The sequence below is a fragment of the Neolamprologus multifasciatus genome, chromosome 7 (assembly GCF_963576455.1).
Source record: "Neolamprologus multifasciatus chromosome 7, fNeoMul1.2, whole genome shotgun sequence".
NCBI classification, from domain to species: domain Eukaryota; kingdom Metazoa; phylum Chordata; class Actinopteri; order Cichliformes; family Cichlidae; genus Neolamprologus; species Neolamprologus multifasciatus.
Genome location: NC_140445.1, coordinates 2,796,589 through 2,824,361, shown reverse-complemented (window position 1 = coordinate 2,824,361; position 27,773 = coordinate 2,796,589). Strand labels below are relative to the sequence as shown.

General features: G+C 41.7%; 1 protein-coding gene across 2 annotated transcripts in view; it reads right to left on the bottom strand.

Annotated features, from left to right (window-relative positions):
- plcg2 (phospholipase C, gamma 2) overlaps positions 1 to 27,773 on the bottom strand; it is a 68,217-nt gene that overhangs the window by 23,037 nt on the left and 17,407 nt on the right. For both annotated transcript variants that reach the window (XM_085168625.1, XM_085168626.1), the window contains exons 2-22: positions 23,577 to 23,768; positions 22,638 to 22,787; positions 22,217 to 22,310; positions 21,375 to 21,422; positions 19,990 to 20,074; positions 19,801 to 19,881; positions 19,664 to 19,707; positions 19,504 to 19,576; positions 14,715 to 14,816; positions 14,389 to 14,507; positions 14,190 to 14,275; positions 12,500 to 12,617; positions 12,105 to 12,273; positions 11,920 to 12,015; positions 9,559 to 9,645; positions 8,989 to 9,158; positions 5,205 to 5,405; positions 4,524 to 4,646; positions 3,393 to 3,573; positions 3,043 to 3,111; positions 2,844 to 2,953 (exon numbers count right to left, since the gene is read on the bottom strand). In XM_085168625.1, coding sequence (XP_085024751.1) covers positions 2,844 to 2,953; positions 3,043 to 3,111; positions 3,393 to 3,573; positions 4,524 to 4,646; positions 5,205 to 5,405; positions 8,989 to 9,158; positions 9,559 to 9,645; positions 11,920 to 12,015; positions 12,105 to 12,273; positions 12,500 to 12,617; positions 14,190 to 14,275; positions 14,389 to 14,507; positions 14,715 to 14,816; positions 19,504 to 19,576; positions 19,664 to 19,707; positions 19,801 to 19,881; positions 19,990 to 20,074; positions 21,375 to 21,422; positions 22,217 to 22,310; positions 22,638 to 22,787; positions 23,577 to 23,760 — 2,390 coding nt within the window. In that variant the 5' untranslated portion in view covers positions 23,761 to 23,768. The remainder of the gene's footprint in view (positions 1 to 2,843; positions 2,954 to 3,042; positions 3,112 to 3,392; positions 3,574 to 4,523; positions 4,647 to 5,204; positions 5,406 to 8,988; positions 9,159 to 9,558; positions 9,646 to 11,919; positions 12,016 to 12,104; positions 12,274 to 12,499; positions 12,618 to 14,189; positions 14,276 to 14,388; positions 14,508 to 14,714; positions 14,817 to 19,503; positions 19,577 to 19,663; positions 19,708 to 19,800; positions 19,882 to 19,989; positions 20,075 to 21,374; positions 21,423 to 22,216; positions 22,311 to 22,637; positions 22,788 to 23,576; positions 23,769 to 27,773) is intronic.

The window sequence follows — 27,773 nt, the reverse complement described above, 5'->3', positions numbered from 1 at the left end:
CAGCAGCCTAGTGCTGTGCAGCAAAGGGAGGATTGAGGGTCACCAGAACCACAAGTAAGCCCGCAGTGTGAGAGGGAAGTGCTCTAATGGAGTGATACGGTACGACAAAGTCTTTAAGATAAAACGGGGCCTGAATATTCAAGACCTTGTATGTGATGAGAAGGATTTTACGTCACTCTGAGACAGGATGGTTCTAATTTTAGAGATACTGTGCAAGTGGAAGAAAGCAGTCCTACATGTTTGTTTAATATGTGCATTGAAGGAAATTGGAGAAAGGACAGAACACACTATGGGAAGTACCCCAGCAGCCCGAGTCTACAAGCAAGTCTGCAGTCAGACGTGCTCTGTTAAGACAATAAGGTGCTAAGATCTTTAAAAAATGAAGGGCCCTGATCTTTCAAGCCTTTGTTTGTCAGGAGAATTTTAAATTCTGCATTCAACAGTGAAGAAAAGCCAATATAGAAAATATATGGGCTCTATTTTCATTCCCTGTCAGTATTTTGGAGCAACTAAAGGCTTTTCTGACAACCTTCAAAACAACATGAGAATAAAGGAATTACAGCAGTCCATGTAGCTCATGTCTGACAGATAACTTCTGCGAGTGAGGAAGACTCGTGAACGCATTGGATTCTGTCAGCTAAACACTGTTCAAGCCAGCACAGTACACTTTGATGTGTAATAATCAATCAGCAGCATCAAATGCTGCACCGAGGTCTCAGATCGAACAATAGAAGCACACAGACAAGTCCACTGTCAGAGATCGTTATTTAAAGATTGGTCTCTAATTACGAGACAGCTGCACCAACAAATGGCTTTAATTATTTTATTACATCCACCCTGAAAGTCCGTTTGTATGTAGTCTGTTAATAAAGTCAAACGAATCAAATTTAAAAGCACTAACGGTAAGACGTGGAGTCTAATAGACTCAGAGTTCATTATTAAAGTTAGTTTAGAGCTCAGTAGGAGAGAAAGAGTCTAAATAATAAAGTTGCTGTACTTAATGATGCTTCTGTGTAAGTTGATGTGAAAAATCCCGTGTTTGCAATTAGCCATGTTTATGTAAGGGTTACTGAGGGTTTAAAGTAACTGTTAGAATCATTTCATTTGTAAATTAAATTTAAAAACACACACACACTATGAGATAAACAGCCTGATACCTGCAGGCCTGACAGCAGCAGATGTATCACTGCTGTAACATTCAGCAGTCGCCTCATTGTTCTGACACACACAACAGAACTATTGACTACACTACACACTAACTACACAAGATTTGCGCTAAACGTCGCAAATCTCTCACGTCTCAAAACACCGCCGTCACTCCTAAAACTTCCCCCTTCTTAAACAACTAAATGCCATGTTGCCATATCATTTTTTGATTGGTCGACATGGTACATTTTTCCACCAATAGGAAAGGGGCGGAGGGAGGGGTTTGGTGTTGTTTTTGCTCACAGGCTTTCGAGCGTTTTCCTTATAAAACACAGTTTTTACCGTTTCTTCCCGCATTAAATATGAACAACGACAGTATTCAGGAAGAAAAACAAACAGTGCAGATATTTTATCATAACTCTGGTTTTACGTGGCCGATCAACACAGTTTAAAAACTGCTATAAAGTCCACGCCTTTCAACGATTACGACCTATATGGATGACCACCGTACTGCCTTTATCAACCAAGTTGCGGCTCCTGAAGACCATCGTTATACCGACGGCACTGTATGCAGCAGAGACTTGGAAATCAACTGCAAAGATCAACCGCCATCTTGACGTCTTCCAACAACGTTGTCTTCGACGGCTGCTCAAGATCACATATCGGGATCGCGTTACCAATGAAGAAGTATATCGCCGTGCGGGAGTAGAGCCGCTCCACGTCCAAGTCGCCAAGCGTCGGTTCAGATTTGCCGGTCACATCCTTCGGCTACCGGACCCGAGACCTGCCCGTGTCGCGGTTCTGAACCCGAAGAATGGAAAGAGACGGCGAGGAAGACCTAAAATAACATGGAGGAGGACTTTCCTTGAAGATTTACATTCAGTCGAACTGTCATGGGATGAAGCAACAACTGCGATAGACCGAGTTCGATGGCGTTCTCTTGTCGCCTGATGCGCCGATCGGCGCGGGAGGATCTAAGTCTAAGTAATAAAGTCCACACTTTTTCCATCAGTTGTTCCGTCTGTCCTGCTCACATCTCCAATGGTTGTACACGTTGTCATTAACGTGGCCTCACTCCACATCAGCCGCTTTGCTCGCTAAAACACCGGGGTCGGCGCATAAGGACGCTGTCATAGCCTGTCAGCCACATATATATACGAATGTGAATCGCATCATCAGCTGAACTATGGGATAAGGCGGCATCGTTCTGATCCCATACAGGAGCAGCCAGTCACTGACTAACAATGCAAAACAGAATTGTTAAAGTTTTAATTTTAATTTCAATTCAGGTCAGATTTCTTTTGTGCGCAACACAGATTTTCTGTGCAGAGACCGTGCCAGCAGTGTGCACGCGCGCAGCTTAGAGGGAACATTGGTAACTACCACAAATAGCCCAAAAGCGCTACAATGAGACACAAAACATCTAAAACAGACACAACAAGAAAAAAAAGCACAAAAAGACAGAAATAAGAAGACACCAAGACGCCCAAAGAAACACACAAACTAGCTAAAAATCAACACAAAGTTGTTACATTAAGATACATCAGCAAAGACAAAAAGCAACTTCATGTCACTTCTAATTGGAGACCGATCTCTACTGTGGAGGGCGGAGGGCCTTCTCCACATCTGTCACTAAATCAGTCCGTGGCCATGCCAACCGCGTACATGCAAAGACACAAACTTGCGTGTGGACTCACCATCCATCAGCCTCTTTGGACACGTTGTGTATCAAAGCTCCTTGTTGAAAGCTCAGCTCATCTGGCCTCCTCGCCTGGTAGCTGTATAATGCCTTGACAGTATTTTTAGGCTAAAGGAGACAAACACATAGAATTGAGACTGTTAAAGGAACGATAATCAAAGAAATCTCGACAACACACCACATGACTGCATACACACCAGTGAGGGCTCGATCTCATTGGGCTCCACGTACGTCTTCACATCATATAAAGAGGCACAGTTCTTCTCCTGTGCAGACAAAGATGCAAAGTAATGCGTGTTTTAATCACCCGATTCATAAAATACTGCAGAGACATGTTTGCTAACAGCCATTTACTCTTAGCTTGTCACGTCCGCAGCTGTTCCGTTGCGTTATTGCAAAAACCAAAAACAGCGAGTTTCCTTGAGTTTTCTAGCTGTTAGTGTGTTTGAACTCTTGGTGCTACCATAATTACCTGTTTCTCAAGCGCAAATGATTCACTAGTTTCCACAAACTTATTGCAACAGTGGCAGAATCTCTTGAAACTCACTGTGCTGAAGCGGTCGACCAGCTCGGGCGTGACCGGGTAACGTAGCTTAATCTTGCGATACAGCGGTTTCTTCCTAAAGTAGCCGACCAGCTCCACGAGGCTCTCGAACTCCGTGGTGGTGCCCAGCAGATACATGTTGCCCTCCTTCTGGATGCGGCAGTGTTTCACCTTACCGTCACCTCTGAATGACAGAAGTTGATAACAAATAGTTATGTTTGCAGTACGAAACGCGTTATGCAGATGCTGACGGTGGCAGTGTGGCTCTGTCACCCTGATCATCAGATTTAGCCCAACTTTGTCACTAATGGATCAGTGTCTGAATTAATGGAAAGTTTTTATGGAGATTACAGTTACATAATGAGGGGTCATCAACTTTATTTCACCCTTTATGAAAGGACACATTTCAGTGGAGACACACATACAAGGTCTTAAATAATCAGGCCCCATCTTATCTTAATGACCTTGTAGTACCATATCACCCTATTAGAGCACTTCGCTCTCGCTCTGCAGGCCTACTTGTTGTTCCTAGAGTATTTAAAAGTAGAATGGGAGGCAGAGCCTTCAGTTTTCAGGCCCCTCTTCTGTGGAACCAGCTTCCAGTTTGGATTCAGGAGACAGACACTATCTCTACTTTCAAGATTAGGCTTCAAACTTTCCTTTTTGCTAAAGCATATAGTTAGGGCTGGACCAGGTGACCCTGAATCCTCCCTTAGTTATGCTGCAATAGACGTAGGCTGCCGGAGGATTCCCATGATGCATTGAGTTTTTCCTTTCCAGTCACCTTTCTCACTCACTATGTATTAACAGACCTCTCTGCATTGAATCATATCTGTTATTAACCTCTGTCTCTCTTCCACAGCATGTCTTTATCCTGTCTTCCTTCTCTCACCTCAACCAATCACAGCAGATGGCCCCGCCCCTCCCTGAGCCTGGTTCTGCCGGAGGTTTCTTCCTGTTAAAAGGGAGTTTTTCCTTCCCACTGTCGCCAAAGTGCTGCTCATAGGGGGTCATATGATTGTTGGGTTTTCTCTGTATCTATGAAGCGCCTTGAGGTGACTTTTGTTGTGATTTGGCGCTATATAAATAAAATTGAATTGAATTGAATTTGTTGAATTTCCTTTAGCACGGTACCTGAATGTGATGGCAAAGGAGTCTGGTTCTCCTTCTCTCTGCCGGATGAGAAAAGCTCCATCTCTGGGAATCCTCATTAGGTAATCCTCTGCCTGACCTCTGCTCAGGTTACCATAGAACCACCTGCTCCACACAAACACAAGGAGGGTTACACCCTTATACACTCACAAACACTAGCACTGTATATAGCCTCTATATATCTATATCATGGCTAAAGCACTTCTGGATGGATGCAAACTGCATTTCGTTGCCTTGTACTTGTGACGTGCAATGACAATAAAGTTGAATTCTATTCTATTCTATTTATGCGGCATGTCTGTTTATCAGATGATGGCTTGGCTTTGACAGAAACAGGAGTTTTCTTTCTTCCATGCTCTTAAAAAAGGCTGAAAGAAGTGAGAGGGCAGTGACTACCCGTCCGTGGGTGTGCATGTGTGAAAGTGTGAAAGTGAGAAACAGAAGCTACGCATATGTGTGTGGGACTGAATGTGAGATGTGAGCTTAGCTACAGTAACACAACTAAAACTGAACATCGATGTGGAGCCCTGCATCAAACAAGGGTTTGGTTTTTTATTATAAGCTGAGAAGTTGTGAATGATTAACTCGTTATTTCTCATCACGCTGCAAAATGATTCAGCACCCTGTGATGTGTGTGATGCATTTTAGCACCGTGGGACAAACCCTTCTTGCAGATGTGAGTCAGGTTTTGGTACGGCATCGGTGAGGCGCAGCTCAAAGTCCTGGCAGCGCAGCGGGCTGTCTTTGTAGTGCTGGATCAGGGCGTACACGCTGGGAAAGTGCAGGTTTGGCGTCATGTAGAAGGAGGTGTGTCCGCCCTCTGTGACGGAGCGAATGCGACAGTGCTGCACCCTCCCGCCTCGCCTGAAACACGTGCAAACAAATGACAGAAATGATGACATCGACATCAAGCTTTCTTCTCCAGTGTAGCAGAAACATGAAGCTACCAAAGTGTTTACAGCTGACCTATTCAGCTTCTCTTTATTCCCAATCTTAAATATAACTGAATTCAAATTGAATATATTCTAGTCCGAGTTTCCATTTGAGTTTAAACGTGTTTTCGGCCTTATTTTGATAGATGCAGTGAAGCCTGACAGGAGAGACAACAAAGAGCTGAGGGTCGAATTGGAGTCCAGGCCGGCTGCTTATCCCACCGAGCTGAACCTCAGTTTGTATTTTCTGTTCAAAAGTGGAACGTTTGGATTACAGTTTTTATTTCGTCATTGTTCTACTGACCTTATTTCCTTATTAAATTACTGAGTGTCTGGTTTCTGTTTACTTCGTGATTTTCGAGGAATGACTTCAGTCCTTTGTGTTTTCTGGTCCCTGGTTCTTGTATTTGTAGTTATTTGTAGTTTTCTCCTTCGCTCTCACTTTTCCATGTTCCCCCTCTAGAAGTTCATTCATGTTTCAGCGTTTCCTTGTTTCAGTTATGGCTATTGTTGGTTTCCTGTTTTACTTTGATAGTTAGGTTTTACTTCCTCCACTGTCTCGTTGTCCTTAACAGTTTCATTTGTGTCTCCAAACTCCTGTGTTCAATCCCCACTACAGAGTGTGTGTGTGGGGCAATTGTAGATAGATAGATATAATTTATTTCGAACATGCAAATATAATTGAAATAACAACAGAAAAAAAAACAAACTTAAAAATCATCAAGTTTTCATGTATATATCTTTGTCTACAGAATGCGTGTGCTCGAAAAGGAGTAGGATGAAGTTTACACTTTTCTTGTTCCTACCCCCTTATTTCAAATTTCATTGCTTACAAATCCATATCCAGGATTTCAACATTCTTTGATCATATATGGTTAACTATGTACAAGTCTAACACATTGAACATACACAAATAAAAACCATTTTCAGCACGTAAACCAGAACAACAACAAACTAATCACCCTGTCTATAACACCCGCTTAATCTCTGAGCTTGTTTTATATCTATGTGACAAACATCTTAATAAACACTTAAGGTTGGGTTACTCAGGCCTTGATCTATAAAAAACAAAAACAAAAAAGACTTGGCAGTTTGTCTTGTAACCGGAAGGTTGCCGGTTCGAGCCCCGGCTCGAACAGTCTCAGTCGTTGTGTTCACCTACCACCTACTGGTGATGGCCGGAGGGGCCGATGGCGCGATATGGCAGCCTCGCTTCTGTCAGTCTGCCCCAGGGCAGCTGTGGCTACAACTGTAGCTGCCTCCACCAGTGTGTGAATGTGAGAGTGAATGAATAGTGGAATTGTAAAGCGCTTTGGGTGCCTAAAAAAGCGCTATATAAATGCAATTTATTATTGAGGCGACATTTGTTGTGATTTGGCGCTATATAAATAAAATTGAATTGAATTATTGTGTGTGTGTCCAGTCTTTCCCGTGGTCTCTGTTTTCACTGCTGTGACCCCTTCTGTGAGTTTTCCCTCATTATCCTCAAGCTGAGGACTTTTGTTGGAATTTCATTCCCTGGATTTTTTACCCCTTTGTTGGGTTTTTATAGACATCACCACCAGCTTTTCAATCTCTCATTTTGTTCTTTCCTTTCCTCTCTGGTTTAAATTTAGGTGCAGCTTTAATGCAAACTGTGACACACCAGGAAGTAGACACTTTATTTTTACTCTTGGTTGTGTATGATAGAGAGGATCTCTCCAGCATCACAGCTCTGGCTGTGAGCACAGAAGCCCCGCCCATTTGCTGTTCAAACCTTCCATTTGTGAAGCGCAGCGAAACAGCTAAAACTGCTTCTTTCACACAGAGGATGATTTCAGTGCCTTACATTAATGTCACATTACGTTAAACTTTAAATTGAGGAATAGTAGAATAATAATAGATCCTCTTTGAACCACACAAATCGAACCCAGCGTGAAGCCAAGCTCGGTTAGCTATCCTGGCAGCTGATATAAAGTGTGCCAGTTAAACTGCTTTAGCCTGCTAACAACTGCTGTTGCCTCTGCAAGCTGCTTTGAAACCCACCTCTGTGAAAGCGCATGGAAGGACAGGGATGTGTGATCTCACTGCTGGCAAACAAATTATTGCAGATAATCAACAATCCTATTTTAACTAAAGTGGGAAAATTTGAATTTTCTGTTTTTCCTTCATGTAAATGATGATTTTATTAGTGGAATTCATTTAGTGGTTAAGGTCATTAGTTATGTTGTATAAAGTCAATATTCCTATTCATCATTAATGAGCACAGAAAGTGTTGGGGAGTAACGGAATACATGTACCGCCGTTACGTATTTAAAATACAAAATATGAGTAACTGTATTCCGTTACAGTTACCGTTTAAAAAGGTGGTATTTAGAATACAGTTACTTTGTTGAAATAAATGGATTACACGGCGGTACTTCCCTGTTTCATATTGTGGCGGGTCAGGACTGTTTGGGTTTTGTTTGACAGCTACGTTCTGTTGTTCCAGGTGGCAGCGTTACAGTTGCCATGGTTACAGGGTGACGCTCTCTCTCTGCGTGTTTCCTGGGTGAGAGAGCGCCTGTTGTTGTTGTTGTGCTAAGCTAACAGGCAGAATGCTACAGGTATAGCTCTAAAGAATGTAGCATCATGGGCAGTGTAGTCCGTGCTGCAGGGAGAATGGACTGCCATACCCGTTATGTGTCTGTGAGCGAGGGAGGGAGAAAAAGGAAAAGTACGAGCTGTCATCGAGCAGAAACGGGAGCTGGAAGCATGTAAATATAATAATAACCACTGCAGCCAAGAAGAGAGCCTGACGAGCCCAGTTGTAAGTAAGCTATTAAGACTCGACTGTACACCGTGTTCGTGTTTTCCTCTGAAACAATAAGTTCTGTTGGAGCAGCCTTTCAACGCCTCTCTCTGTCTCTGCTAGCAAAGTTGACCCAGACAACAAAGTAAAGCTAGTTTTCGGCTACGAGCCGACACAGAACCCACCGTATTAGCCAGAGGTCCCTTTACTACGGTTCGGAGCCGCGGACCTTCAGTAACAGTAATAAATCACAGCAATAGTACATTCATGTAGTTGTAAACAGCATGATAATATATTAAGTAATCCAAAGTATTCAGAATACGTTACTCTCATTGAGTAACGTAACGGAATACGTTACAGAATACATTTTGGGGCATGTAATCTGTAATCTGTAATGGAATACATTTTAAAAGTAACCTTCCCAACACTGTTTATTGTTGATTTACTGACTGTTTTATATAGTGCACATTTTATATCATTTCTTAATATTTCTTAATAATCCCACACAGCGTCTGCGCTTTCCACCATGGAGGAGGAGATGTGATGGTCAGATAGTGAGTATAACAAACTACAAGACACATTCTCACAGCAGAGCCAACTTCACATTAATCTCTCGCCCTTCTCGTTTCCTGTACTACATCACACCGAGGTCCCACCCTTAGAGAGCGAACACAGAGGGGGAAGGACAAACAGAAATTAGTGCTGGTGTGTAAATCTGATGAAAAAAAAACATGGGACACTGTACCAGAAGGAGAGCGTATAGTCTGTAACGAAGGTATCGCTCTGTCGGACCAAGAAGGTGCCGTCTCGTCCGCTGGTCTCTATGCAGTAATCTTGGATCAGCCGCTCGGCCATCTGCCGGCCTTCCTTCATGCGACCGTGGAACCACGGCTCCGAGCAGTGAAGGTCCTGATACTGAAACGTCGCAAAAACAAACTTTCTATCAACACTTTTCTAAATTATTGTAAAAGTTCTGTTAATAACTTGGAGCTGAAGGAGTCAGGGTCAGGGCGCCAGCATTTCTCGCTAATGACGAGTGAAATGATCACAAGATGAATATTACAATAAACTCGAGCTTAGTCATCTATAATCATAAAATGCTATTTTTTTATTACAAGAATCAAATGAATCAGGAGCTATTTTTCTGTTTTAAAACCATATACTTAGTAGAAATAATAACTAATCTATTGCAACTTTTAATATAAGACATCATTCAACATCCCCTTTTCGCTTCTTTACAGCTCATTGCACCACATGTGCAAAAAAGATGCATAAACCTGATATTTGAAATTTGCTACTAAACTTTGGTTTTTACCTTCCTGGGATCCTCTTCCTCATCCTCGTACTCTTCTGCGTAGTACAGCTTGTCGTCAGAGATCACACAGTAGTGCTTGTTCCAGCGCTGACAGAGAGAAATGAACATTTACATCCTTCCCATGCAAAACATGCCACTTGTTCAGGAAGCTTTTCAAAGAGCAACAGGGACACAAAGCGTCGGGCGCTGCTTTCGCTCAGTGAGGTCAATGAATTACAGAGAGATGACAAAAAATTACAGACGCACATGAGCACACAGCATAGCGCAGACATGAGTCCGTTTGTTACGCTACAGTACTAACGCAGCTGTTTAACACTATATTATCATAATAGAGGCAAAAAGTGGCAAGAACCGTCAGCCCTGAATCCAGAGAAATTCATTGGATTTGACTGGATTTAGCTACATTTAAATGACATAACTGAACACATTTCATCTCAAAACCTCAAACCTCTCCAGGGCTCTAGAGTAAATGCGACCAAATTTTTCCGTGGTGCGACTAAAAAAAATATTTGGTCACACCTGTGCGACCAACAAGGTTATTATCGTTAACAAAAACTAACGAAATAACAAAAACTAGAAGTGAAAAAACATTTTCGTTAACGGAAATAAAAACAAAAAAAGGAAAACTAACTAAAACTGGAATGAGTGTTCACAAAACTAACTAAAATTAACTGAATTTATAGCAAAAATGTGTTTAGTTTTCATTGATGTGTGCGTGTCATACAAGAGTCAAGGGTGAAAATGAAGTTTAGTTTCCAGATTTTTTTCTTGCTGTGTCTCATTATGCCAGCAGGTGGCAGCACGTTAGTCGAGTCGTCTGTGTTGCTGCTCCGTCCACGCGCAGAATCATGTCAGGAAAAGTCGAAAGCGCCAGAGTCCAATTTGGGATTACTTTGAATATGACTGTGTTTTGGATAAAGCAAGTGTCTTGTAGTGGAAACAGACAAATTATGAGGGACATTTCTAAAGGGAAAAAAATCCCACAAACCTTAAAGTGCACTTGAAAAGCTCACACAAGAAGGCTAACCTAGCTTAGCTTGAGAAGGTAAGGGAGCACACTCAACCCTCATCCCCAGAAACAGAAGCTAACCCCAGGCAAGGCAGCGTGATGCATCCCGAGACAACAGGACGGGGATATCTACACAACTGTGTGAGTCAATTACCTTCAAAAAGTTTATCAATTCACTTGAACCAAAATTACGAACACCCGGTGCTGCGAGAGTTAATAGTCTCATTGGGGCCAAGATATACATTTTATAGTTGCCTGGTATCAATGGTTGTTCATCTGCCTTTATTTATTTATTTAAAGAACCCATAGGTGGGAATGTGAGTTGTCTGTCTCTGCGTGTTAGCCCTGCGACAGACAGGCAACCTGTCCAGGGTGCAGTATGGTAGCTGGAATAGCAACATACCCAAGGATAAGCAGAATGACTGATATGATGAAACTGGGATTTTGTTACACTTAATTATTGCAAACACAACTAAAGCTATAACTGAAACTAATCAAAACTAAACTGAAACTAAGGAGTTTTTTAAAAAAATAAAAACTAAACTAAACTAGCAAACAATTGGTAAAAACTAATTAAAACTGATATAAAATTGAAAATCTGAAGTCAAAACTAAATAAAAATAAAAACTAATGAAAATTGCAAAACTATTAAAACCCTGGCGACCAACTGTTCGGTCGCACAGAAAAAAAAAAAAAATCTCTGCAACTCTCCGTGTGGTCAACAACAGACACACGTTATGCCCCTATCGTGGACTAAACCAATCAGAGATAGTCAGGGGCGGGACCTCTCTGATTGGCCGTGGTTCAGTTGAAAGTGCAGGTGGAAGAGAGAGGTGAGTAGCTTGAATAAAGCGATATCAATTCATTAACGGATTCCACACAAAGACGTAAACACAGAGCGGACCTGACGCATCAGAATCAGCTTTGTCTTTCTCGGCTTTCTCACCCGACGGCTCGTACACGGATACGCTGTCGGAGCTCAGCGATTCTCTTGCGTCGGGTCCGCGCTGTGTTTACGTCTTTTTGCGCTGATTCTGAGCTGCAGGTTTTGTCTCTCTCCAACTAAAATTCGCCGAGCCAGCAGCAAAAGAAGCAGCAAACTAGCTTCACATTTGATCAATGTCTCATGAATTCCCTCTGACTTTTGCTGTTTTGCTTCCACCACGATAAAAATCACACCCCCCGAAGAAGGTGCACATGTAAAACTGCGGTGTTAAGCGATGCGGTTGAAAAACTTTTGTGCCAGTACGCCTAAATTTTTAAAGTTAGGCGTACCGGTGCGCCCATGTCAATAAGTTAGTGTAGAGCCCTGCTCTCTTATCAATGGCACACACTGATATGTGGGGTAATACCTGATCCACAGGGTCCCAGATCTCCAGGTCTCCTTCTTTCTGTCCCTTTCTAACGTCCTTGACGGTGAATCCTCCCTCCATGTTGATCTTCTTGTGCTGCTCAAAGAAAACAAGGAGAGCGCCGTTTTCAGGAATCTATGACAAGTCGTTTCCACGGACGCGTGGATGCGCTCAGACCACATTACCTTCAGTATGATCTTGCCCTTCAGCTGCGTGGGTGAAGGCAGCTGCTCGGCCAGGTGCTCCACGGGTTCGATCAGCAGTTTGTCTCCAAATACTTCTCTGAAAATACGAGCCATCTGACGCTGCTGATCTATGGGGCAGTGCTCCTCTATGGACAGAATCACCGGGAACCTGAGACAACGAGACGCGGTTACCGAGATGGTTCTGAATGGTCCAATGAAAAAACAGAATCCTTCCCAATGAATTAAGAGGCTGTTAAAAAGTTCTTGAATCGCTGCTTCTGCAGTTTAGCTCAGACCTTTGATGTATCTGGATCCAACATCAGCTTAGATTCAGATCTAACAGCAGTCAAAGGCAGCATTTTTTGAGTAACACGTCTGGTTGTTTTGATTCTTACTCTGAGGTGACAAAAGCGTGCTCGTTTATCGCTCTGACCACATCCTCAAACTTGATCTTCGTCGTCCTGCTCCAGCCGTGGTAAATGATTGGCTCCCCGGGGCCCTCCCAGCAGTCCACTGTTTGCATTCAGTAACACATTAAAACATTAAAAACTCTTGTTTTACATGTAACGGTATGAGTCATTTCCAAAGTTAAAGCAATCACCTGTGGTTCTGTGACATTTACGTCAAACGTTACAAAGCATTAAATAAAAGTTTGGCCAAATTAAGCTGAAAAGGCCCAAAACATCGAGTGGACGGGGTGGTTAATTTATATGTTAGAAACTATTAAGACAGACAAGAGTTAAAATAAATCTTATTTCAGTCACTGCCTACATTAACATGTGTCTTGAGTGAGCTCAAAATCAAAGTTCACACCTGCCGTCTGAGGCTGTATCCCAATTCAGGGTCTGCAGCCTTAAAGGCCGCATTTTAAGGCCGATTACGTCACCGCGACGCGACGAAGGCTGTCCCAATTCAAAGGCTGCTCGAAATGCGGCCCTCAAATGTGTCCTTCATTTCCCTGAATTTTAAGGACGTGGCGGTGTAGACTTCGTGGCCCAACATATCCCAGAATGCATAGCGCGGCGGTGGGTGTGGATAATTTTGCAGAAAAAAACGGCGGATGAGGGGCGCCCGAAGAGTAAACTATAAGTACTGAATATTATGTCACTTATTTATGTGCAAATGTTTAATAACGAAGAACATTAAAACATTACTGTTGGCCACATGTCAGCAAAGTCATGTGACATTAGTGACGTTTGTACTAACTTGGTTTTAAAGCCTTTACTTTAAAATATACGCCGTTCAATAGCTGAGCTTAATCAGAGAATGATCAAAGCTCATGTAGAAACAAACAAACAAATGATTTTCTCCTTCATTTCTGTCAAACAAAGCTGTATGAAACGTTTCCAGCTGTTAGTATCATGGTTGCTAGGCAACCTGGGCAGCAACAGAGGCTAGACCGTCCCATTTCACAAGCCTCGCACTTCCGGCCTTAGCGGTCTTTGAGTACGCGGCCCTTGAGGATCGTTGAGGCTGCGTACTTTAAGGCCTGAGTCTGCTCTCACATCTCGACGAGGGCCCGCGATCACTTCTTGCTCACTTTGATACAAACTAGCAGCACAGAGTTTCCATTTTCAAAGATCAAATGTGTAATCAGCAGCCGTGCACTTAGAGCCGACAACTTAGAGACTGTGACGTTAACCGCGAGTTTTTGGGCAAACATGTGGAGACCCCACCAGTCGCTCTGACCTGCACCAGCCAACTTTCTTTTGTTTTTTTGGAAGCATATTTGATGAATGAGATATTGGGGCAGGAGCATTACTGAGTGTTAGAGCTGGCGTACAAAAGACTTTATCAACTATTCAATACTTGGTCGTGTCTTTTACACCTGGACATTGTAATAAAATCGGCAGCCCTGCTCAGGACACATCTACACACGCTGGTAAAAGCATGCGGCCGTAGCCCAGTCAGCCCAGATTACGCTGAGACGTTGGTTTGAATGATCAGACGTCACTGCTTCCTTCCTTCCTTCGTCACTTTCTTTGAGCTGTCCACTTGCAACAGAATCACTCAGGATGCATGCTAATGCCGGGCCCGAACTGTGGCGTATTCAGGTGCAGCACACGCCGGGAGTTTGATACTAACATTCGACGCAGCGGCATCCCAGACGCAGACAGCGGACATAAGCCTCTGTGGACGACTCGCTGCGAATCTGATCACCTGTCAGGTAGCTGTTGAAGAGCAACAGGAGACATTTTATCTTTCACACACAGAGACGTTTAAACCAATAGTATGTGGAAACATTACTGAGCATCATTCGTGTGTGTGATGGAGTCAAACTGACGTGTTGTGTGAGGAGTTGACCCAGTAATGTGACAGAGGGTTGTTCATGTCCACGTTGCTGATGTCTGAGAACTTCTCATCCCAAATACAATTCTCCTTGGAAAACAGGAAGCCGAGGAACTGGAAGAGGAGAAACGCTTCAGATTTCAGAGTAATCTAACCCCACAGCCCCGCCCCTCCAGACGCCACTACGCTGTAGAACTGTTACGGGATGGTTATGTATTCAAGCAAGTTTTTTAACACAACTGCATTCCTGCCAAAACTCAGTTTTAGCATCGATTGTCAAACTTGGTGCAGAAGAAGGAAGATGGTGTCCACTCATGTTACCTCGCTGACGGTGAACTCCGGGTCATTGGTTTTTCTCATGGTGTCATCAATAAAGGTTGTCATCAGCTCTCTGACTTGGTTCAGATCATTGGCCCAAGTTTCCTGATGGATGAAAAGGCCAAAATAAATAAATAAATAAAAATCACACATCAGACTGCGATGGCTCATTTCAAACACTTTTTTTCTAGTCCCAGAGCTGTGTGATGTCAGCGAAAGAGGAAATCCATAAACATGCTGCTCTCTGTGGAAATCAGATGAAAGCCTTCTTTGCAGACTTTAGAGAGAGGAGGGGAACTACATGGCTTGCTTTAGTGTAAATTAAGTAACTGCACCACAGTCAGTGTTGGGGAGTAACGGAATAAATGTACCGCTGTTAAGTATTTAAAATGCAAAATATGAGTAACTGTATTCTGTTACAGTTACCGTTTGAAAAGCTGGTATTCAGTTACTTTGTTGAAATAAATGGATTACACTGCAGTCTTTTCCTGTTTCATATGTTCAGCTTTGCCTTCTCTAGTTTTGGTAATTAGACGCACAAAACACGCATTAAGAGGCTCTAATGTCTGTGTCTCAATCTCACAGCCCATGTCACCCCTAGTTGCACCTCGCATAATGACGTGAAGAAATATTTTAAAAAGTTATTCACAAAATGCAGAGATGAGCAGTAACGCGTTACTTGTAATGCGTTACTGTAATCCGATTACTTTTTTCAAGTAACGAGTAAAGTAAGGGATTACTATTGCAAAACGGTAATTAGATTACCGTTACTTTCCCGTAGGAACGCTGCGTTACTGCGTTACTAAAACCGTGATTTTTTTTGCGAGAACGTCTCATGACAGTGACGTAAGCGAGTGCGACGTTCGTGACAACAGCTGTGTGCAGATCAACAATGGATCATATATCGAGTGCAGAGAGAGTATGAGCGTGCAGCGTTTAAAGCGTGGAAGTACTGACCTTACTTTGAGTTTGATTCCATAAAAAGTGACAAAAACATTAGTGTCCGTTGTGCGTGGGAAGAAAACTTCTTTTTACAGCGAATAAAAACCCCTAAACTTCCGAGCAAGCACCGAGTAGCTACGACGTAATGGGAAACTCACAGAGAAACTCGCGGATTCTTCCACTGACCGCTGCACACCTGCACCAGGGTAACCCTCCGCCTACCCCACTCCTGCTTTACAGGTGAAAATAGAGCAACAGGACCGCTAGTCTTTGACTTTATTTATTTTCTGCTGTGTTTTACTTGCATCTATTTGAAAGACTGAGTGTAAACACACAAAATATTTTATTTTATGTGCTGGAATGTGCAGAAAATAGGTTTAAATGTTAAACTAATTTCTTCCAGTCAGAGAATGTTGCAGATAATTAAATTTTTGCTTGAAGTTAAAAGATTAAAACTAATAAAACAAGTTTTAAAAAGAGACTTTTCCATTTGATTACATTTTGTATGATGAATTATGCAGAAAAAGTAGAATTGGGCTGAAAGATCTATCACTTTATCACCTATTCAGGTTGTAAATCGTGTTTTTAAAAAGTAACTAAGTAACTAAGTAACTAAGTAATTAATTACTTTTGAAAATAAGTAATCAGTAAAGTAACAGGATTACTTTTTTGGGGATGTAATCAGTAATTAGTTACTGATTACTTTTTTCAAGTAACTTGACCAACACTGACAAAATGATTTAATATGAAAACAATAGGCAGAGTGTTACAGGCATTGCCCCAAAGCATGTAGCCTGATGGGCAGGGTAGTCCATGCTGCAGGGAGAATGGACCCGTGATGTTTCTGTGAGCGAGGGAGGGAGAAAAAGGAAAAGTACGAGCTGTCATCGAGCAGAAACGGGAGCTGGAAGCATGTACATATAATAATAACCACTGCAGCCAAGAAGAGAGCCTGACGAGCCCAGTTGTAAGTAAGCTATTAAGACTCGACTGTACACCGTGTTCGTGTTTTCCTCTGAAACAATAAGTTCTGTTGGAGCAGCCTTTCAACGCCTCTCTCTGTCTCTGCTAGCAAAGTTGACCCAGACAACAAAGTAAAGCTAGTTTTCGGCTACGAGCCGACACAGAACCCACCGTATTAGCCAGAGGTCCCTTTACTACGGTTCGGACCTGTTTTATATACGCATGGAATAGTTTTCTATACAAGATCGCTGCAAAAAGTGCAGCCTTACCTAATGTCCACCTACTGTTACTCATTTATATTAAGATTTAAACATCTAGTTGGTGTTGGTGTGGAGAGTAACCGTCAGTAATAGTAATAAATCACAGCAATAGTACATTCATGTAGTTGTAAACAGCATGATAATATATTAAGTAATCCAAAGTATTCAGAATACGTTACTCTCATTGAGTAACGTAACAGAATACATTTTGGGGCATGTATTCTGTAATCTGTAGTGGAATACATTTTAAAAGTAACCTTCCCAACACTGGCCACAGTACAGTTAATTTAAGTCCTTTTAAGTGTGAAGGGGAGTGTTTTTTAATCTGCATTAGAATCAATAACAGTCCAGTGAGCACACTGAACTCTTCTGCTGTAAGAGCACGATGAATGAAAAGGAAAAACAGTAAATTCTATAACTGGTCCCAGCTGTTGATGACTGCACTGTGGTGAATCTGGGAACCACCTAGTCAGCAATCTACAAACTGTCTTTGGGCCAAAGCTGAGACCAGCGGCAGACAGCGAGACACTTCGGTCATCACTCTGTGGCCTTCAGGTGGCTGCTGTTACAGCCAGATTACAAAACAAATTGATGCACAGTTATAAAATCTACCAAATCAAACACACACTGACTCTAAACCATTTTAGTACAACTCAAAATAGCTTTATCAGCCACATATATTTCTGTAATATACAACTGTCGACACAAGAGTTACATTTCAGTGTGCGTTCTGTTAGCAATAAGCTAACATTGCTAACATATAGATTTAAGTACTGCAGCTCATTTAAAGATCCCTGCGATTCCAAACCAGAGGCTGAAGGGCTAAAACAGGCAACACAACAAGGTAAACTTCTCTGCACAGTGAGGAAGTCAATATTATTGTGTTCCCCTTCCTTATAAATAAGAACTGAACATAAGCTAACCTGCCATCATCCGCCAGCTCACTGGTGACTTGTTGGGGGTAAACTTTGCTAGTCTGCTAATCTTTTAATGAGAAAATCTGTAATGCCGAAATGAAAGTAACATTTTCTAGTTTCTGAAAATGTTTAGAAACCCCAACCTTACCCCTACACCTGGACGAGTCGCTGGTGACCTGATATCATAGTGCGCATTCGCTGTCAAAATAAAAGATGCGCACCAGAAGTTGCAATGTGCGTTTGTGTACATATAAAAGGCACTGTTTTTGTCCGCTAGAGTGGGATTTTCACAGCACATTCTGCACCACATCTCTGTGCGTTCATCATTTGTTTGAAGCCAGCTCACCTCCTGCAACCACTTTTCCGAGAATACGCGCTTCTTTTGCGGTTCGGACTCCTTCTGACATTTCTTGGGAGGTGGAGAAACACCAAAGTAATTGCTTAAAGGAGCTTCTTCGACATCTTGAGGAGTTCTAAACAAATGTCTGTCCTCCTCCAGAAAATCTTATGTACGCAAACGCGCACTTCAACTTCTTATCTGGTGCGCGTCTTTTATTTTGACAGCGAATGCGCACCTGCGAACCACTTATGTGTACCCCTGATCATAGTACCACCCTATTAGAGCACTTCGCTCTCGCTCTGCAGGCCTACTTGTTGTTCCTAGAGTATTTAAAAGTAGAATGGGAGGGAGAGCCTTCAGTTTTCAGGACCCTCTTCTGTGGAACCAGCTTCCAGCTTCCCTTTTTGCTAAAGCATATAGTTAGGGCTGGACCAGGTGACCCTGAATCCTCCCTTAGTTATGCTGCAATAGGCCGAGGCTGAAATCAGGAAACAAAATCCAGGAGCAACAAGAGGTGATGAGACAAGTGGAAACAGGTGGGGAACACAGCAGGAAGTAATGAGAGGACAAGACAAGGGAAGCAAAGCTGAAAGCAAAGCACAAGGAATGGCTAACTATCAAAATAAAACAGGAAGTGAGAGAACACAGACACAAGAATGAACTTAATACAGGAGGACTGACACAAGAGGACAGAACAGCGAGGAGAACTCAAGTCTGAATAAACTCGGAAATACATGAAACAATATTGAAAAAGAAAAATATTTCAATAACCCAAACTCTGGGTAAGATGACCCAGGACCATGACAAATGTTGACATATGTCCTTTAAGTGGGTGTAACTGTAACCAAAGACCTCAGCAGGCATGTTCAGATGAATCCAGGCGATTATTTTAAAGCCTCACGTGGAGAGACGTTCATGAGTCTACATGTGTCTAAACGCTGCATGCATCGAATCACCAGAAAATTCTAAAAGCTTCAGACGTTTTGTTGACTTTGCCTCCAAATAACGTTTAAACGTTTTTATCCCTGCAAACTGTCGTTCTCACACACATGTGCACTGCGTAAAAACATCACAGCTTCGCTTAAGTACCCATCAAGACATGTACAGCATCCCTGTTCATCACACCAGATGAACCAACGCCACACTGGTTATAATTATAATAAGTAGAAGTACATTTACCCAGATCTTTGCTATGACAGTGAAAAGAAAGATGAATTCCACCACTCAGCTGGTCCTGGACGTGTGCTGGCTGCAGTATGATCGGTTATATTTAATCTGTTTGGCTCTTTTCCACCTTCAAAGTTTCCAAATTCTACTCAGGATTATCACGGCTTGTCCGACATGCTCGTTATTCCTTGTAGCTCGTTTACCTGTTGCTGATAGATGAGAAATCGTTGGAAATCGTGCAGGAGAACGGCCGAAGCATCCGGTTTGTCTGTGTTACTGCAGGACGGAAGAGAGAGGGAACACACATTCACGCGAGCATCCTTCATCAGATTATTATTTACACGAGAGGAAACGGGATCTCACCCCAGAATGAAGGCGCAGGATTCTTTCTTGAACTCGTCAAGAACCTGAGAAAGAACAAACCCAGCATGAATGAAAGGGCCACAAAAACAAGAACCTGTGTCTGGTGATATTATGTGATGTCATTCATTCATACCAACCTCATTCTGCTCAAACATGAGAAGGTTGTAAAATTTATGAAACTGCTCAAAGTCCAGGCGATCCTTCTTCGAGCCCACTTCCTGTGAAAGCAGAGCATGAAAGCTGCGATCAAGCTGACGGGAGCAGCTGCAGACGACTGCTTTGTGTTCTGAGGGGAGTTAACTATGTTTTTAAAAAGAAGGAAATACCTGGAACTTTTCTTTCAAAGTGCGAGAGCTCGGCGCCTTGTAGTTCATCAAAGGAAGCAGCGCCTTCAGTTCCTTCAAGGAGATGCTGGATATGAGACAAAAAGCCCAGTGTGGTCAGACTGGAAACCATTTATTATTACTGGTTATAGCATGTTCAGACACTGTCCTGTGTGCAGAAAAAAGCCATTTTAACATCAGGTGTAGAAGATGTCTGTGAAGGTTCTCAGTCATCCAGGTCATCGTAGTCAAAGGAGCTTGCAAAGAAAAGTGTCTGGACTTCTTTAAGTTTACTTGAAGACTCAGCAGTCCATCTGCATCTAAAGGTCAAAGGTCACTCTTTCGAGGATGCCAATGTTCACATTTTGGACAGAGAGGACAGATGGTTTGAAAGAGGAGTGAAAGAAGCATCTATGTCCACTGTGAGCGACCATCTTTGAACAGAGGCGGTGGTTTACGACACCAACTCTCTGCCATCTATAATCCAGTTTTGAGATCCCTTCCCAGACGCCTTAACGCCCACTCACATCCTGGGAAATCTGACCTCAGGAAATCACATGATAAGGTGGGGCCAGGTTTCACAATGAGCTCACCCGAAACTCTGGCTGATTGTGACCCACACCCAGTTTCACACCTTGGCTCAGGCGATTAGAGGATCATCAGGGGGTCCTTTTGTCCCTCTGTGGGGGGACACTCCCACTAGGTTTATATCTGGGACTCTCCACCATTTGACCTTTGAACTGAAGAAGCTTCTCGGATGAAGGTGAAACATCTTCAAGTAACTTAAAGAAGTCCAGACGCTTTTCTTTGCAAGCTCCTTTGCTCAGGTGTAGAACAGATTTTTTATAAGTGTACGCAATGTGATTATTCTGAGGTGCAGATTACATCCACATGAAATTTTAAAGTTTCCAGGGTTGAAAGGCGCAGCATCAGTAACACAGGGTAGTACCATCTGTGACAATTGCAGAGTAACAGAAGCTTGCATCGCTAGTTCGACTTTGTTCCAATTAATTTCTCATCCTGTTACATGATGAACACATTCGAGTGCTGTTTATGTTCCATACAATAGTTTGGACATTCAGTCATTTCAAAGCGCTCTGAGCATGCAGGAGGGCGTGGAACTGAGCATGCTCTCTCCACAGTTTGTTGCTTCACTAACTCTTCAGCTCGAGACATCTAGCTACATGTTAAATATAGGCAGCTGGAATAATTAGCTTCTGTTCGTTTTTAAAGAATCCATATTAAACACAGCAGAGGGGCTGAAGGCAAACAGGCGCTGGTGCTGGTGGGACCAGAGATCGGGGCTGCAGCACACTGGTAAAACCACTGGATTATTAGTAAGTATCATAAACTAAACAGTTAGTAGGTAATCTTTATATTCAGCATACCTGTTTGTCTTGGTCTGATTAACAGAATACATCTGCTTCCTCAGCCAGCTGGAGGGGCAATAACACAGAGAGCAATGATCAGTGTGTGTGTCCTGTTAAGTCATGGAAACACAGCTGGGTGTCTGTGTGTGTCTGTAGGTGTTTGCATGACTCATATTGTTAGGTGCATCCTAACAGTATGTATAATGTAACATTTGAAAGCAAAGACTTGATGAAAGTGTAGGTTTATGTTTAGATCATGGAAAAACAAAGACCTCAAACACTTCACATTTTTACTTTTAGAGCCCACTTTGTTAAGTTAAGTGGGCCGAACACGTGAAACTTCACTTTCTGTCGCTCTAAAGATGCTTGACTGCACATTTAATCCCTGGAATATCTTAATATAAGATAAAGAAGTGCAGCACCTCTCAGTTTTTCTACATGATAAGGTTTCTGGTAGCTCACTGCCACAATGTGCTGTATTTGCAAAAATAATTTTCTTTTTTTTAAAACCACAGTTTATATAGTAGACAATGAAAAACAGGAACTTTCCTGTCATTTAAATGTTTATCTGTCACTTAAATAGTTCGGTGTCAGATGAAATGGCTTGGGGGAGGTGTTTATCAGCAGGAAAAGCTGCAGAACATATAAAAATACAGTTAAAAGTCCAAAACTTTCTGCCATCTTTTACATTTTCCAAAGCTGTCTGGCAGGCTGGTCCAGTTCAGGCCACATGTTTGACACCGCTACCTTAGGGTAATGTCTTGCTTTAAATTCGAGGCAGCTATGGTTGGAGGACATCTTCACAGAATGAATAAATGTCAGTGTCTGAGGTGATGAAAACACACAGCGTGCACGGCTACCTCTCTATGAGCACCGGGGTTGGTGACGCCCGAGTCTCCTCCCTCAGCATTTCAAGTCCCACCAGCCATTTCTGCGCCTCATCCACAGAATCAGCTGCACAATGAGAAAAAAAGACTCATTACTCAAAGACGTGTTTGTGAAAACACCAGTGGATGTGGTTATATTAATAGGTAACACCAAAACTACTGTTTACCCCTAAAACAAATTAGCCTGCACTGGGCACTTCCTGGAGCAACAGGTGCACTTATGCACCGAAAAGCTTCAAAAGAATTTAACAGCAAGCGTGGGAAATGAAAAGAAGATGCAAATACATCACGCAAATCCACTTGGCAACTACGAGTTTGTTGTGCAGCAGGTAAATATTTCTGATGCTACTAAATTCTGTTGTAAACACTGCATGAAACATCCAGAAAGCTTCACCTCCCAGACTGAGGGTGCTGAGAACAAACTGGGAGCCGTAAAAGATGGTGAAGCAGGTGCTCTCATCGTGCTTGTCCTTCCCATCTTTGAAGCGTTCAAAGTCCTTGGAGTTCCTTCCCGGACGGATCTCTCGGATCTCAGACAGGTCCACTGAAACGCAGCACACGTGTTTCTTTAGAGCAGCAGGATGTGATTTAACTAAACGACCATCATCATTACCGAAGGAGACCTGTAATGCATATTTCCAAACTTATATTTCATTCATAGACTTTACTAAAGTAGCAATGTTTGATTTGCACTAACACTGGGCCCCTCAGTTCATCCTCCCCTTTATCAAACCTACTACAAACAGGGGGCGGAGCTTCTGTGCACATAGTATCTTGCTCACTCACTCATTTTTTATTTCCTTTTTAAAGTGGAATCACCCTTTTTTCAGCAGGTGACCCATATGCCATAAGGATTCGAGGCTATGTTCTGTGTCTTTCTCCACTGTCCCATCAAATAAAGGTTAAAATACCCCAAATGCATTTATAATAATAAAGTGAAATCACACAATAAAGGAGAAATTTAGACAAAACATGCATATATATAGGGATACATAGGGATGTTGTGATTAGTCATAGGGTCACAGAAAAGAAACAGAAATGAGGCAGTGACCAAAATGGTAACACTGTGGCTTTAAAATGCCCAAAACACTGGCGGACGTTACCGTGGTTACATACATCCGCTATATAGATACTAGGAAACGGGAAATAAGGTCACAGAGAAAGGAGTGTGGATGGTGTGGTTTAAAACATGTCACTTCCTGCTTCAGATGAACCCATTTTTGAAAGTTGTGAACCAAACCTGACAGATTCTGAGCTGGAGCATCGCGGTGTATGACAACAAGAGGAAACAACAGTGGGACCCTCAGGTCACAACTGAGACTCAAATACTTACAGACGCCATCAGTCTTGTCTGCGGTACGTGTCCACGCCACCTGGCGGGTCTCCATGATGACCTGCACCGTGAGCCGCTCTGCCTTCTGCCGAAACACCGTCATGACCACGCCCATCTCCAGGTCCCGCTTGATCACGATCTTCCTGTACTCAGTCATCTCGCCCTGCTGCCCCAAACGAGCCATCTCTGCAGCTGACACAGGGTGGGAGAACGCTGAAGCGTGACTTTTGAATAATTAGGAAAAACGTGGAAACATGAGTTTCTGCTGGCTGAGACTATTTTAAACAACAACTAACCCATCAGTCATCACAGGCAGCTTTAGCTGGTGCATACTAGAGTAAAATCCTCCCTGTTGTGACCAGTGTTGGTCAAGTTACTTGAAAAAAGTAATCAGTAACTAATTACTGATTACTTCCCCAAAAAAGTAATCACGTTACTTTACTGATTACTTATTTTCAAAAGTAATTAATTACTTAGTTACTTAGTTACTTTTTAAAAACACAATTTACAACCTGAATAGGTGATAAAGTGATAGATCTTTCAGCCCAATTCTACTTTTTCTGTATAATCATCATACAAAATGTAATCAAATGGAAAAGTCTCTTTTTAAAACTTGTTTTATTAGTTTTAATCTTTTAACTTTATGCATCAAGCAAAAATTTTATTATATGCAACATTCTCTGACTGGAAGAAATTAGTTTAACATTTAAACCTATTTTCTGCACATTCCAGCACATAAAATAAAATATTTTTTGTGTTTACACTCAGTCTTTCAAATAGATGCAAGTAAAACACAGCAGAAAATAAATAAAGTCAAAGACTAGCGGTCCTGTTGCTCTATTTTCACCTGTAAAGCAGGAGTGGGGTAGGCGGAGGTTTACCCTGGTGCAGGTGTGCAGCGGTCAGTGGAAGAATCCGCGAGTTTCTCTGTGAGTTTCCCATTACGTCGTAGCTACTCTGAGCTTGCTTGGAAGTTTAGGGGTTTTTTCGCTGTAAAAAGAAGTTTTCTTCCCACGCACAACGGACACTAATGTTTTTGTCACTTTTTATGGAATCAAACTCAAAGTAAGGTCAGTACTTCCACGCTTTAAACGCTGCACGCTCATACTCTCTCTGCACTCGATATATGATCCATTGTTGATCTGCACACAGCTGTTGTCACGAACGTCGCACTCGCTTACGTCACTGTCATGAGACATTCTCGCAAAAAAATCCCGGTTTTAGTAACGCAGTAACGCAGCGTTCCTACGGGAAAGTAACGGTAATCTAATTACCGTTTTTGCAATAGTAATCCCTTACTTTACTCGTTACTTGCAAAAAAGTAATCGGATTACAGTACTGTAATCCGATTACTGCCCATCTCTGGTTGTGACACATTTATGAATCCTGCAATAGCCTTTAAAGCAAAGCGTATGTTTTTCCCACAAGCTCACCGAGACACAAACCTCGCCTACTGCTCCATAAATCCTCCTTTACTCCAGAAGGCATCACTAAATCAATCCTGCCTTTATTTAAGTTACGAAATACGATGATGACAGGAAAAAAAATCACGTTTTATTATTAATGTTAAACCTCTCGTGTTGTGTTTATTCAATACATTTGGTTGCTGTTTTACTTTGAAATGTGCAGGGCTTTAATTTGAAAATGTCTGCCTTTAGAGAAAGAAAGTATTGTTTGTTTGTTTCAATCATGTAAATAATAGACAGAAGTTAATTTAGCAACGAAAAGAAGAAAAAAATGCCACACAATAGAGCTAATATTTGGATACGTGCACACGTATTTAATCCCACCTGTTCACCAGAAGTTATCAGTCAACATTTAATCAGCTTCCTTACTGATATAATCCACACAACAAAACCAATACCTCCACTTTTTAAAGTTAATTGTATAATACAGTAAGCATAAGCTAAACAGATATATTCACTGAATTTCAGCGTTTTCCTTTCTTTATAACTCTTTTTAAACTGCTTTATGTTTGGACGTAGCCTCAACTCCACACTCAGACTGGTCCACAGCTTCACTGCACGCACAGAAACACAAAGACTGTTCCTGGTATCACACAGTCACAGCTTGAAGTTACAAAAACACCTTAAGTTATAACTTCCTTCTCTCAAAAAGAACAGTGAGAAAGTAGTGAGTGTGTATATAACCTGTAACCTGCAGTGTGGATGATTTGAACTGTAAAAAGAGTAAACAGTGAATGTAATGTTGTTTTTTGGTTATTGCTACAGACCTCTGCACAATAGCTCACGTAAGGTGAAACCAGTGAACAGTGGAAAATATGAAGTCCAGTCTAATACTAGCAGCATTAGACTGGATTAGTACTGCAATGCTAGTAATGCAACTAGCATTGCAATAGTATTACTAGTACTGCAATGCTTCTCGAGGAATGATTATATCTCATATATCATATCTTATTTTCATCTATTATTACCTCAAGAAATGTATTTTCACTCAGTATCAACTTCATTCATTTGAATGTTAACATTTGTACTTAAACTGCTATTACCAAATAACACCGTTTAGTTTTATTCAAATTTAATGACAACGTGTTTTTGTAAAGAACTTCACTTATTTTGTTAGTTGTCTCAGATCATCACCAGAGCAGAAAATGTTTGTATCATCAGCAAAGAGTGACATTTTTAATACTTTGAACACTTTAAAAGTGTCATTGATGTATAAGTTAAAGGATTATGGGCCCAAAACTGAGCCCTGGGGTACACCACAAGCAATGTCCATTCATAAAGAGCAATAACCATTTCATTTCACAAACTGCTTCCTGTCTCTTATATAATTCAGAACCCAGTTTAAAACGACGCCTCTGGCACCATAAAGTTCCAGTTTTCTTATTAATATATCACAATCTATAGGGTCAAATGCTTTTCTCAAGATTATGAACAACCCGGCCACATATTTGCTACCACTGCTACGCAGACGACATCCAGCTATATATATCTTTTAAACCTGAAGATGTTTCTAAGCTGCAGACTCTAAATGTGTGCTTAGAAACAATCAGAGGTTGGATGGCTGACAACTTCCTCCAACTTAATGAAGAAAAGACTGAAGTCCTTGTATGTGCTCCAGACAGACATGTACCTAACATAATGAATGCTCTTGGTCCTCTTTCAACATGTGTGAAATCGTCTATCAGGAACCTCGGGGTAACCTTTGATTCTGCTCTTACCCTGGATGTCCACGTCAAATCTCTCGTTCGGTCATGCTTATATCATTTAAGAAACATTTCTAAATTGAGCCCTATAGTATCTCATACTGAACTGGAAATTGTTATTCATGCATTCATTTCATCACGATTGGACTACTGTAATTCACTGTTTACATGTCTAAACAAAAACTCCCTGGAGCGTCTCCAGATTGTCCAAAATGCTGCAGCAAGGCTTCTGACAAAAACATCGAAATACTCTCATGTGACACCGTTGCTTATACAGCTGCACTGGCTCCCCGTTGAATTCAGAGTCCATTTTAAGATTCTGGTTCTGACATTTAAGGCTCTTCAAGAACAAGCACCAGCGTACATCATTGAACTTTTACAGCCCTATGCCCCTAGTAGGTCCCTGAGGTCTTGTGATCAGGGCCTACTTGTTATTCAGTATACAAGACTGAAAACCAAGGGTGATAGAGCTTTTGCCACTGTGGCCGCCAGACTGTGGAATTCTCTTCCTCAGAACTTAAGATCTGCAGACTCAGTGATTACTTTTAAAAAAAACAGCTAAAAACACATCTTTTTAAAATTGCATTTTGTTAACTTTTGACTGTTTTTGTTTTTTACCTTGTAAAGCACTTTGTGATCTTTTATCTAGAAATGTGCTATTCATTCATTGAAATATAAATAAAATTTTACTTACTTACTTATATTGATTTATGTCTGTGGAATTTGTGATTCTGTTGAATCTAATAGTGCCGATGATGTTGATCTTCTTCATCTGAAGCCGTACCCACTCTTGGTGAGTAGTTTATCGATACATTTTCCAGTCGGTTGTTCAACAGTTTTTCAAGTATTTTTGAGAAGTGAGGTAAAGAGGCCTGTAGTTTGTAAAATGGTGTTTGTTGCCCAAGCTATAACTTTTTGTTTTCATTCGGTCTGAAAATCGACTAGTTTGAAATGTAAGTAAATGGTTTTAAAATACCCTCAAAGAATATCAATATCATTACAATCCAAGCATTTCTGATTTTTACATT